Source organism: Sciurus vulgaris, assembly GCF_902686455.1.
Source record: "Sciurus vulgaris genome assembly, chromosome: 2".
Lineage (NCBI taxonomy): Eukaryota > Metazoa > Chordata > Mammalia > Rodentia > Sciuridae > Sciurus > Sciurus vulgaris.
This window is the reverse complement of record NC_136462.1, coordinates 64,264,479-64,277,469: the sequence shown is the minus strand read 5'-3', so window position 1 is coordinate 64,277,469 and position 12,991 is coordinate 64,264,479. Positions and strand designations below refer to the sequence as shown.

Sequence of the window (12,991 nt, the reverse complement as noted above, 5' to 3'; positions counted from 1 at the left end):
ATTCATCAATCAAAGGGCATCTAGGTTGGTTCCACAATCTAGCTATTGTAAATTGAACTGCTATAAACATTGATGTGGCTGCATCACTGTAGTATGCTGATTTTAAGTCCTTTGGATATAAACCAAAGGGATGACCCAGTGGGATAACTAGGTCAAAAGGTGGGTCCGTTCCAAGTTTTTTGAGGAATCTCCATACTGTTTTCCAGAGTGGCTGCACAAATTTGCAACTCCACCAACAATGTATGAGTGTGCCTTTTTCCCCACATCCACACCAACAATTATTGTTGCCTGTGTTCTTGATAATAGGCATTCTAATTGGAGTTAGATGAAATCTTAGGGTGGCTTTAATTTGCATTTCTCTAATTACTAGGGATGATGAGCACTTTTTCATATATTTGTTGATCACCTGTATATCTTCTTCTGTGAAGCGTCTGCCCATTTCCTTAGCCCATTTATTGATTGAGTTCTTTGTATTTTGTGTGTAAAGTTTTTTAAGTTCTTTATAAACTTTGGATATTAGTGCTCTGTCTGAAGTATGTGTGGAAAAGATTTTCTCCCACTCTGTAGGCTCTCTTTTCACATTATTGATTGTTTCCCGTGCTGAGAAAAAAACTTTTTACTTTGAATCTATCCCATTTTTTGATTCTTGTTTTTATTTCTTGTGCTATGGGGGTCTTATTAAGGAAGTCTGGTCCTAAGCCAACGTGATGGAGATTCGGGCCTAATTTTTCTTCTATTTGGTGAAGGGTCTCAGGTCTAATTCCTAGATCCTTGATCCATTTTGAGTTGAGTTTTGTGCAGGGTGAGAGATAGGGGTTTAATTTCATTTTACTGCATATGGATTTCCAGTTTTCCCAGCACCATTTGTTGAACAGGCTGTCTTTTCTCCATTGTGTGTTTTTGGCACCTTTGTCTAGTATGAGGTTACTATACTGATGTGGGTATGTCTCTGTGTCTATCCTATACCATTGGTCTACCTGTCTATTTTGGTGCCAATACCATGCTGTTTTTGTTTCTATTGTTCTATAGTAGAGTTTAAGGTCTGGTATAGTGATACCTCCTGCATCACTCTTCCTGCCCAGGATTGCTTTGGCTATTCTGGGTCTTTTGTTCTACCAGATGAATTTCATGATTGCTTTTTTCTGTTTCTATGAGAAATGTCATATGGATTTTAATTGGAATTGCAATAAATCTGTATAGCACCTTTGGAAGTATGACCATTTTGATAATATTCAAGCAGGTTTTGAGAATAGCTTTTCAGCCATGCTGCTATGCTCTGGCCTCTTTGTGGAGAAAAGGGTTTCTATGCATGTCCCTCCCAACTTCCTACCCTTCTTTCTGACTGTTATTGGAAGGTTTAGACTCATGAGAAAAGGCCCCTCAAAATATCACATAACTTCTCGAGGGTTAAAACATGTATGTGATCTGACTTCTTTTTCTTTAGCTAGAATCTTAATGTTTCAAATTCACATTCAAATGGGCTACTTGCATGAATTATGAACTACAGGTGAATTAAAAAATCAGATCTGTTTCTAATTAATTAATTATATAGATATGAGGATGTCAGAGCAATTGTTAAAAAAATCAAGGCCTGTAATTGCTTTAGCCTTTAATTGTTTCATACTCCTATACTTCTAGTAACCTCATTAAATTTATATGTTTTCAGTCTTCTAAGTAATATAATTTGGAAGCTATAATAAAAAGTTTTCTTTGTTCAAAGTTATGTGCACTGCTGGTGTTTTACTGAGTTCTTTCCTTTTAGCCAAGATAGGAATTTGCTTCTATATAATTGAAGTCATGCTCTTATGGTGTATTATTGTGTAGCCTTCATTTATCATTTATTGGTGACTTAAAATGAAGCATAAGTTACTTTATGCAGAAAGTAAAGCTTGGAGTCATCCCCCACCTTGTTTCTGATGACTGTCGAATGAAACCTTAGCCTTCTCTTCAGGAGTGAATCCTCTTTAAGGTCTTGACAGAGGGATATAAATTCTGCCCCCATCTCAACAGATCCTTAAATTGCATATAACTGTAGCATAGAATAGCTGCCATCCAGAGCATAGGAATGCCTGGGGAGAAAGTAAGACAGTAACTACAATTGTGATCCAATTGTCTCTCAAAAGTCAGAGGAAACACCTTTCATGGAGAATTGCCTGAAGGCCTTTACCTCTTCATTTATTGACATCAGAAGAAAACAGATTTATCAGTAATGATTGAGTGCTCACTACATTATGGATGTTGTTCTCAGTACATTACATTTTAATTCACTTCATCCTTACATAAATGCTGTTTTTTTTTTTTTTTTTTTTTTTTTTTTTTTAGCTTTTGTTTTACAGATGAAGAAATAATACAATTAGGGCATTAGTAACTCACCCAAGGTGGAGGCAGAAGTTGAACCCAACGATCTAGCTCCCTGGTCTAAGCTGCCGCCACCATGTGATCAGTATTTATATCACCCATGGTGGAAGTGAATCGAGGATGGGTCCTGGGAAAAGGAGGGAAATAGTTCAGCGAGGGAGATGGTAGAAAATGATTAGAGAGGTGGACCAGGGAGAGCCCATCCTAAGGACAGAGAGGATTTTAAGAAGGAAGGAGAGATGAAGACTGTGTCACAAAAATGCCTTAGGGGAAAGTAACTGGAAAGCCTCCCTTAGGTTTGAGGATGTTTACAACCTCAGTCAGAGTACAACATAGGAAATAGGAGGAGGTTGATAAGAAGGCAGCTTGTGGTGAGTCTGGAAAAAATAGAATGGGAAGTAATTGGACAGAATAAATTAAATTATGGAAAGTGACTTTCCCTTGAAGGTAAATTTTAAAGTAAGAACCTAATTTTCATCCATCAGGGAGTTAGATTCCTAATTTGAGTAGCAGGATGTCTAAGCAGCATCTCAAGCTATTTATAGTAAAAAGGGCCAGTTTTTAAAAAAAAATCCCATTTATTATAGATCAATACACTATTAAAACATAATAATAAAGAATTGGGGGTGTGGGGATGGAAAGGAAGGTGGAATGAGACAGACATTATTACCCTATATACATGTATGATTACATTACAGGTGTGACTGCACCGTGTTCAGCCAGAGGAAGGAGAAGTTATGCTCCATTTGTGTACAATGTGTCAAAAGGCATTCTATTGTCATGTATAACTAATTTAGAACAAAAACAACAACAAAAAATTACTAGAAATATGATCATGTGCTCAGATTCATAGTCATGTCGAAATGCTATGGATGCTACTTAGTGTTTCAGTTTTGGTTCTTACCTCTTTGCAGGCTTGTAGTAATTATTTCTTGGACCAGGACTCCAGACCACATTTTGAGGGTCCTTGTGTGAACCAAGAAATCATAATGAGGTTGAAATAAAAGTAATGACAGTTTTTATTGGGGTACATAAGAGATCTGCAAGTTGGAAGGCACAGTTTAGTAAGAAACAAAGCAAGTTCCATCCAGGGGAATGAGAACTGGATTTCTAACAGGAAAGTTAGGGGGAAATTGGATGAGGTGAATTGACTCATTTTGAACAAATTTTGATTGGCCCTGATAGCTACACAAGTCATTTTGAACAAATTTATATGGGAGTTGAAGGTCTGTTCATACATTAAGCTGTTCTTGATTGATTGCTAGGGGGCTGTTGGCAGGGTGTGATTTGTTGGCAATAAGTCTTTTCAAGCAGTCAGCAAGTCAACAAAAGTTCCGTGATTGGGAACTGTTGCAATCTTTGGTCTTGCAAGCACATTCTTTCCAAAGTTAACTTCCTATAGCTGGAAGTTGAAGATTGAGGAATTTGTGTTGTGAGGTAAACCAGAACCTCGCAAATGTAGTCTCTGACTCACACAGGAAGTTTTGTTCTCTTCTTGACCTAACTGCAGCCTTCTTAATTTTTATTTTAAAATATTTTAGGTCAATGATGAATTGTGAATAATCTAGAGTTCTTGATTTTTCTCAACAAGATATTTTCTCATTTTTTTTCTTTATAATTTTTCATAGTATTACTGAAATTTTATCCCTTTGGATATGATTTAGGACCTTCTTTGAAACTTCAGCTCTTACTACGGTTTTATAGGTAAAATATTACTTGCCTGATTTGTATTTATTTTATGTTCTTGTTCAGTCTTTTTCAATTTACTTTTTACCTCTTGTAGCCACTGTTGTTCTGTACAAGAAGATGAGCTTTGGGTGGCAGGTAGTGGGTGTATTTCATCCAGCAAGGAGAAATATTTTATCATTAACATTGTTTAGAATTCCCAACACATGGTGTTATGGTTTGGATCTTAAATGTCTCCTAAGGCTCATATGCTAGAGGCTTGTTCACCAACCTGTGGCACTATTGGGAGATGATGGAATCATTAGGAGGTGGGGTTTAACAGAAGGAAGTTACATCATTGGGGGTGCATCTTTGAAGGGGATACTGGAACCCCGATCTCTTCCTCTCTCTGTTTCCTGGCTGCATTGAGGTGAGCGGACTCCTTGGCCACACACTCCCACCATGATGTATTATGCCACCACAGTCCCAGAGCAAGAGGGCCAACAGGGATTGAAACCTTGGAAACTGTGAACCAAAATAAATCCTTTCTCTTTTTGAGTTGATTATCTTGCGTATTTTGTCATAGAGACAGAATACTGACTAAGACACATAGTAAAGTCAAAGGGCAGACCGCCTTTTGGTTTTGTTATTCATTTTTATATTCTCTATATTCTCTACAGTCAATGCACCAATATATCTGGGATGAAATACTTCTGCCTGCTTAGTAGATAACTGGTCTTAATTTTAAATTAAAAATAAAAGTGCTTCACATTTTTGGACAGCTACCAATTAAAGTACATTCATTATAATTATTTTTACATTTTATAGGCTGGTGACTACTTCTCAAAGGCTTTAAAGTTTGATCCAGAAGATGATTGTGCTCTCATGAATCAAGCTATCACAAATACAATATTGAAAAAATATGAAGAAGCAAAAGAAGATTTTGCATGTGCAGTTGAACACTGTCCACTTTGGGCTGCAGTCTATTTCAACAGAGCGCATTTATACCACAGTTTAGAGCAGTATGAGCTAGCTGAGGAAGAACTAAGTAAAGGTATATTTTTTGGTACTATTTTGGTAAGATGATAGCTGTTAATGTGTTTGTTTTTAGACTACAAAAGAAGAAAATTATCAGGTCTATTTGTCTAGATGGAGGTACATGAGAATCAATGTGTCAGGCACGTGGTCACCACCGGGTGGTCATGGGTGAGAGAACTTGGTAGTGAGGTCTTCAGCTTTGGTTCCTGACATGCCCTCATGGGTGTAGGAGGTTGGGGTGGCAGGATTGGCTTTTGGGGTACCCCAGGCTGGAGAGTCCGTATCACATGCCGCCTTAGTGCACTGGTCTAGTCCCTATGGAAGCAGCCACTCTATGGCAGTCTTTGCAAGGGCCAGTTCAAGTCAGGGTCCCCTGGCGGCTACCCTGGCTCCTACTCCCAAGTCCCCTGCGGAGTCCCAGCAGCCATCTGGCTTCTCCCCAGGCCAGAGCAGACACCCCCTCCCTCCCAGGGTTCTCCTAGGACATCCACACCATTTGGATCAGGGGGAGGTAGAGAAAAAAAGAATATCTAATGAGTTGTAAAGTTATTTCAAGGCTTCAATGCTTGAAGATCCTTGGACTGGCCTAGAACCAGTGTCTGCAGTGGACATAAGCCAACAATAGAGCAAAACTCAAACATTCACAGGCAAAAAAGGAAGATACTTTTGTTAACATTTCTGAAATTCATCTGGAAGCTTAATTTGTCAGGAACATCTTAGACAAAACTTTTACTTGTGTAATTAAGTTGAACCCAAAGATGTTGACTTTAAATAATTAGTAGGACCTTGGTATTTTCCATTATATCAAGTGCTGTTATTACAGAAGAATGTAGGATAATTTGCAGTATTTAGTTCTCTGAAAGTGCCTACTACCTTTAGAGTTACAGTTTCTGTATCATTAACATTCCTGGTTATATAATGGACATTTGTCTTTTAATGTTTTTCTAAAGTTTTAAAAATAAAACATTTTGTCTTTCTAGAAAAGAAAAAAAAAGAATCAATGTGTTTAGATGTCATTTTTAATGTAATCAATATAGATTCCTCTAGGTAATAACTTAAAGTTTTGGTAGAGTCACATATAGAGAATTATTAGGAAACCCATACATAAACAATGCCAACCTTTCCAAGAAAAGTATTGTACTGTGGTTCCCTAAGTTTACTTTCTTAGGAAGATTGAATATTTTTAATTTAACTGAATTGTTAACATTTGAAGAAAAATATTATCAAATGAATTACATCAAAGTTCTCATAAAATTTTATTTTTAAAAATGGAGCTAGTTTTGAGTGCACAAACACATCTTTAATGTATTTTCTTTTGCAGCTCTGTCTTTGACTCCTAATGATGCTCTAGCGTATAACCTCAGAGCTGAAGTTCGTGGTAAAATAGGCCTGATTGAGGAAGCTATGGCTGACTATAACCAAGCACTTGATCTTGAAGAATGGGCCTCAGATACATGATCACATAGACTACTCTGGTTTCTACATTTACATAGAGGTTCTTCCTGAAACTGAAATGTTTAGAAGTTTGACCTGCCTTCGTTATTGTATTCATTATGCTTAGTCTTCTATAAACCCTTTTAATGCATTTTAGCAAAATGTTCATGCTGTACATTAATTATAAACTTTTAGATCATTTTCTGCATATTTGAAATATCTCAAGAATCAAATTTCTTCTTGGATTAAATGGGAATATTTCTCAAGGAATATTAATGCTTAAAATATTTTCTTTAACTAAAATAATTTTCTTTGAAATAATACTGTACTTATAGAAAAGTGTCATAGGCCTTTTCATCAATTCCCACTCATAATGTATTCAACAGTACCCAGATTTTTAAAAAGAATTAGCTGATGACAATTAAAAAAACTGAAGTCATGTACATTTCCTCTTGTCCTTTAAACAGCATCCATTACTAGTCTGTATTGTTCCAGGTACCCATTTTCTTCCAACAGATAAACTTGTTTCTATTTTTATATATTGCTTGCCTTCCAGAATAACACCTATAAAGATTTTGAGCAGTCTGTTTCCCTGAGATAATCCCTTCTGCTGCTTTCATTCAGATTTCATGAATGTGTACATAAATGCAGATTTCATGAATTATATATATATGTAAATCTATGTACATTTGTGATTAGTGCTTCATAGCAGTTGATGAGTAAAATATCAAAACAGTTAAAATTACTTTTATTAACATGCTAATTGTATAAATTAAAGGGTTTCACTGTGACATTTCCATAGATGGACATAACAAGCACTGATATAAGAATTCTTTATAGAATGTTTTTGAGGTGAGGAAACTTTCAATGAATCAGAGGAACCCTCCTTTTACCTCACTGATAATAACAAGTCTTTCTAACTTAATTCATTCAAATGTATTTCACTCAGTTTATTTTCCCTCTTGCTGTTTTGTTATTCCAGGGTATTCAACTCCTCAGAGGCCCATTTTCACTGCAGTCAGACATTTTGGAAAGAACAGTTCTGTTCTCTCAGCTGCCTTTGTTTTTAGTTTGATGTTCCAGATTTTCACAATAGAAAGTTGACTTATTTTGTAAGCTATGATGGAGATGCTTCACAACATTTCAGGCTAATTTTCCTGGCATGGAATGTGGGTACACGTCAGGATGGGATCACCCATCTCTAATGAGTTATTTCAGCTGGTGAATCAAGCACAATTAGAAAGTGTTTTTTGTCTTCTCTTGACCTTACTAGTCTCCAGACACTTTTGTCCCTGACTTAGCCATAGATAAGATTCAGAATGACCTCATGTCTCCAGAGACAGCCCCTCTACTACTGTGACTCACATCTCTCCCCATCTGTCCTGGCTGCTCTGTTCAAGCTGAGGTGTTGGACATTGTAGAATCCTCTCAATGTCCACCTGTGCACCACAGATGTGCAGCAGTCTCTGTCAAATTAACCTCTAATGAGGGGAGTAAAGGACTGGTAGAAAAATTCTCCCTTTCATCTCTCTGTGGAGTGTCCTGAGACACTGTTTATTTGGCCTCCTTGAGGGTGGTCCTGTGAGGTGAAGCAGTCAGTTGCACTTACTGGTGGCCAGCACCAAAGCACACTTCATCTTGGTACTTCTGTCTTCCCTGATCACCCCCTGTTTTCACTTCTTGATAAAGTAGCAGCACAGAAGCATTTTCCACAGGTTCTACTTTCTGGGGAAGCCGAGGGTAAGCAAATTAGTAATTGAATACACACACACACACATACACACACACACACAAATATATTATATATATATATAATATATTTGTGTAGATATATATTCAATATATAAATAAATATGTATAAATTAAATATATACATTTCTAATTGCATACAAATACTTCTATACATGAGGCAGGAATATGGTAACTATTGGGGAATGATACAAACCAAGGGTCATGAAGGCATAATGGGGGTAATCATGTCTAACTTGTCAAAATGCTGTATGTCTCCAGGCCCATATACCCTTGGCACCCATGGTTTCTGTACACACTGCCAGCATCCTACTGCCAGCACCCATAGTGTTCTACTGGAGGCATTTCTCAGACCACACATAGGTCAAGTCGGAACTTCAGGGGGATTAATGTTAGTAATGACAGAGGGGTGTTGAAGAAAAGCTTTTCAGCTACCTTGCCTGCTGGGGGGATAACTCTCCCCAGCCTCCCCACTGGGATTGAACTCCAGTTGCCTACCATATAAATTCCTCCAGAACACATCCATTGATGGGTTGCTAGGATCTCTTTAAAGTAAACTGCTTGCACTCAAATATCATCGCAGGATCTACTTCTGAAGGAACTGAGTCTAATGTTATCTTGGAGGGAGAGGTGTTTGAACTGGGTCTTGAGCAGAGTACCATCTGTGGGCTGAGGTGTTGCATAACAAGGTATTCCATAAAGACAGACATCAGGAGGGAGACATAGAAGTGGAAAAATGGAATAGCCTGTCTGGAGAATGGCTGGAAAAGAGTTTTTTTTTTTTTTTTTTTTTTTTTTTTTTAAGAGAATCGCCAAAGGAAAATGATGTCATGTGGTCAGTCATACCTGGAGGATTCTCACTGCTGGATAAAGGAGTTAAACCATGATGCAAAGAGGCAGCATGTTACAGCATGCATGAGAGAAGAGAGGCAGTCAGAGAGGAGGTTTCTCTTCTTTTCTTTTGCCTCCCTTCATTCTTGCACTGGAGAACTGGGGATATTTTAGCATCACTGATAAAAATTGGGGGTAGGAAAATTGATCAGTACCCTACAGAAAAAGATTTGCTGTGTCCTACATGGGCTTCACTGATGGTTATCCCTGGCATGTAAGGGGCAAAGACAGCAGGATGAAGGCAGGTTGGAGCGAGGATGGAAAACAGGGGAGAAAACAGCTTTAGGAGGCCATAGGAGCTAAGTCAGGCACCGATGCCCCAAGGAAAGAGGAGAGAAATGTCTAGATTCCCTCTTTCCTAATAAACTTTATATAGTGCTAATTTCTTCAGCAGACAAACTGAGCCTACATCTCATCTTGGCTAGGACTTATGGTGTGTGTTTTATTTATTTTTAATACACGTGTAAGTACATATAGATTTTGGGGGGCTGGTTACTGGGGATTGAACCCTGGAATACTTCACCACTAACCATACCCCAGCCCTTTCTTATTTTTAATTTTGAGATAGGGTCCGGCTAAGTTGCTTAGGTCCTTGCTAAATTGCTGAGACTGGTCTCAGCAGTCCTCCTGCTAGGATTGCAGTCACATGCCATCACACCCAGCTTCATATACGTCTAGTCTTTCTTTTTTGGTACCAGGAATTGAACCCAGGGGTGCTTAACCACTTAGTCTTAAGCAGTGAGTCACACCCCAAGCCTTTTTTTATATTTAGAGACAGAGTTTTGCTGAATTGCTCAGGGCCTTGCTAAACTGTTGAGGAGGGCTTTGAATTTGCAATTCTCCAGCCCCAGGCTCCTGAGCCACTGTAATTACAGGCGTGGGCCACTGCTGTGGGCTCACACAGTTTTTCCTGATGATCGTCTCCCATAGGTAAAACTGGAGAAGTAAAGGGAGGAGGAGATTTTTATTTTGTTTTATTTTTTATTTTATTTTTTTATTTATCAAGAGGAAAAAATAGTGATAAGATTATAGATGATTACTTTTAATTTTATGCAATTCTGTAATTTACAGATTTGGTTTTTTTTTTGTTTGTTTGTTTGTTTTTGTCCAGTAGAAAATAAGCTCTGTGAGTATAAAGATTTGGTCTTTTTTGTTTTATGTATTATCTCCAATGCTTATAGTACCAGTGCTTATATTCATTAAATAAAAACAAATTACAAACATATGAATCAATATTGTCTAGTGTTATCTAGGATTACATAGCTAGTGAGTGGTGGAGTTCAACATAACTCTCCTAGTTTCAAACCTTACTCTGTTTCTTGCTCTCTTTCACCTAGAAAAAACATGATAAGCAAATAATCTATTAAACAATTTTTATGATTACATTACACCTCTTTTCTTGCCTTCCTGATGAGTATATTGCACAAAAAAGTAAGTCTAGTCTAATACTCCATTTTTACTGGCAGATGTGTGTGAATTTATTCCTGTATGGGTCCATTTGTTTATTTACCTATCTATCCACCCAGCCATCTTAACCTTAGATAAATGCACAATAAGAAGGTTATCTTGGGCTGTTAATTTGAAATAATCAATGTGTAATATCTTATATTTCATCTTTAATAGTAAAGGCCAGAAAGAAATTGACAGTAGAAAGGTCAATATGCAGGCAGCAGTAAGAAAGAGAAGAAAAAGAAAAGTACAATTTGTTAAAAACAAATGTACCAGACACTCAGTTTTGGCTGAGTCCTTAAGGACATTTTCATTTCACCCTTACCAATAAGGCTGGTATTATTTTCAATTTACAGAAGAAAAATACTAACTACAGAAGGTCAAATAACCAGGTAGAGCACCTCTGGCAGTGTAATGATGCCACTGAAATTTTGTTCCACTTTTACTTACTTATTGTTTAATGGGCTCAGCGGAGGGTAACCAGACTGAGGGAGGGGAGGCATCTAAAGCCTGTTGAGATGGGTGGGGGAAGGAACAGGAAATTCCACATAAGGCGACTGGTGCCTGGAAGGCAGGGCAGCATCCGAAGCAATAATCTTGTGCTCTGAGAGTCACAGTCTGCATTCGTACCATGTTATAACAATGCAATCTTACTTCCAGAGTCCCCCAATGTCATCAAAATTGATTTGTTAGTCAATGTGTTAGGATCATTGATTTCCCAAAATAACAGGAACTTTAGTGACCATCCGCTTTGAGATTCCAGGTGACTGTCAACATCCTCTCCTCTCCTCACCCATCTTTGCCTGCTGGAGTTATTCTCAGAAAGAATTTCTTCTCCTGTCTGGGAGGGGAGCTTAGATCTTCTCGTTACACACTTCCATGGTACTGATGCCTACTCTTCTGGAATGCTCTGCCCATCTGGGTCTCCTTGCTTAAAGGCTGTCTTCCTCACTAGCCTGGAAACGGTGAGAGTGAGTCTAATGTCAGTCTGTTCACTACTACATCACCAGTGCCGGCACAGTTCCTGGCACACAGCAGGTATTTAATGAGAGGCAGGTCTGGACACACAGGTAATTATGACCCAACACACTACAGATATATGTTTTACTGTTTCCATGATTTAAAAAAAAAAGCATTCTATGATATAGTAGGCAAGTCCAAGCCCTTAAAAAGACAGTGCTATCATGCTTTTTATTTACCATTTCCTCTGAGTCGACAGGTCCTTAGCATCTACACATATCTCTCGTGCCAAATGTATGCATGTACATGCGCACACACACACACACACACACACACACACACACACACACTATACTCTGGGGATCACAGGATAAGATTAAACTTGAAAGATGAAGTAGGAAAAATGAAGAGTCATGGTTGAGATCAACCTGCTGTAAAAGTTAACTGCCCTAAAGATAAGTCAACAAGTTAAGAAACTGGAAACAGAATTCTGTCAGGTGTGAGGCTGTGATGTCTGAAATAATGATGTATCTATATCTCAAAAATGACATTGTAATCTTTAAAACTGAATGACGATATCATCAAATTGTAACCCAAACAAGTACAGTGCATAAAAGACCACAAGTATTTTTTAATTACTAACTTTTCTTAAGAAAGTTTGCACCAATCAAGGAAACATGATGTGTGCTGAACCTAAAAGGTGGGGAGGAAATGGTCAGAGGGCAAATGTTCATAGGAAAGCTCCTGGCTGTTTGCTGAAGAATGCTCTAAACAGTGGGTATGAGCATTCTGAGCTTTCACCTCAAATTAGTTGGTAAATTCCTATAAAGTAAATGGAGCATACTGTTGTCATGGCTTTAAACATTATGCAATTCAACTACTTCCTTTTCTGATTCCATTCTATCCAAGAAACCTTCTGGTGATAATATGGTTTTCCATATGGACATGTAGAACAAAATACATAGGATAGTCAGATTCCATCTTTGCTAAATTGCTGAGGCTGGCTTTGAAATTGTGATCCTCCTGCTTCAGCCTCCCAAGCCACTGGGGTTGTAGGTGTGCACCACCATGCCCAGCAAGATTTAATCTTATTATAAAATAAACTATACATATGTACATCTACAGAATACTATCCATTTTATTTACATAGAAAACCTTTAACGACTTCCATACACCAACCTTTACCAGGTAGTACCTGTGGAAATGTCATTGTTTGTGTCTATTTTATTGATAAAGTCACATGGTAGTGTCAAGTGACCCTGTTTTTAATCCTTTTTTTCCTTTTGACACTTATTCATCCTACAATTTATTTCTTAATCATTGAGCACATCTTGGTTTTCTAATAAGAAAAATGTAAAATTATCTCCCCTCCCCAAGTTAAATAGCTTACTGGAGGCAACATTTAAGACTATAACACAATCCATATTGCCTTTTCCCATGGGTGCAT

General features: G+C 37.8%; 1 protein-coding gene across 2 annotated transcripts in view; it reads left to right on the top strand.

Annotated features, from left to right (window-relative positions):
• Positions 1 to 7,723, top strand: part of TTC6 (tetratricopeptide repeat domain 6) — a 204,643-nt gene extending 196,920 nt beyond the window's left edge. For both annotated transcript variants that reach the window (XM_079119380.1, XM_079119381.1), the window contains 2 exons: positions 4,852 to 5,077; positions 6,383 to 7,723. In XM_079119380.1, the coding sequence (XP_078975506.1) occupies positions 4,852 to 5,077; positions 6,383 to 6,519 (363 nt within the window). In that variant the 3' untranslated portion in view covers positions 6,520 to 7,723. The remainder of the gene's footprint in view (positions 1 to 4,851; positions 5,078 to 6,382) is intronic.
• Positions 7,724 to 12,991: the final 5,268 nt, after the last annotated feature.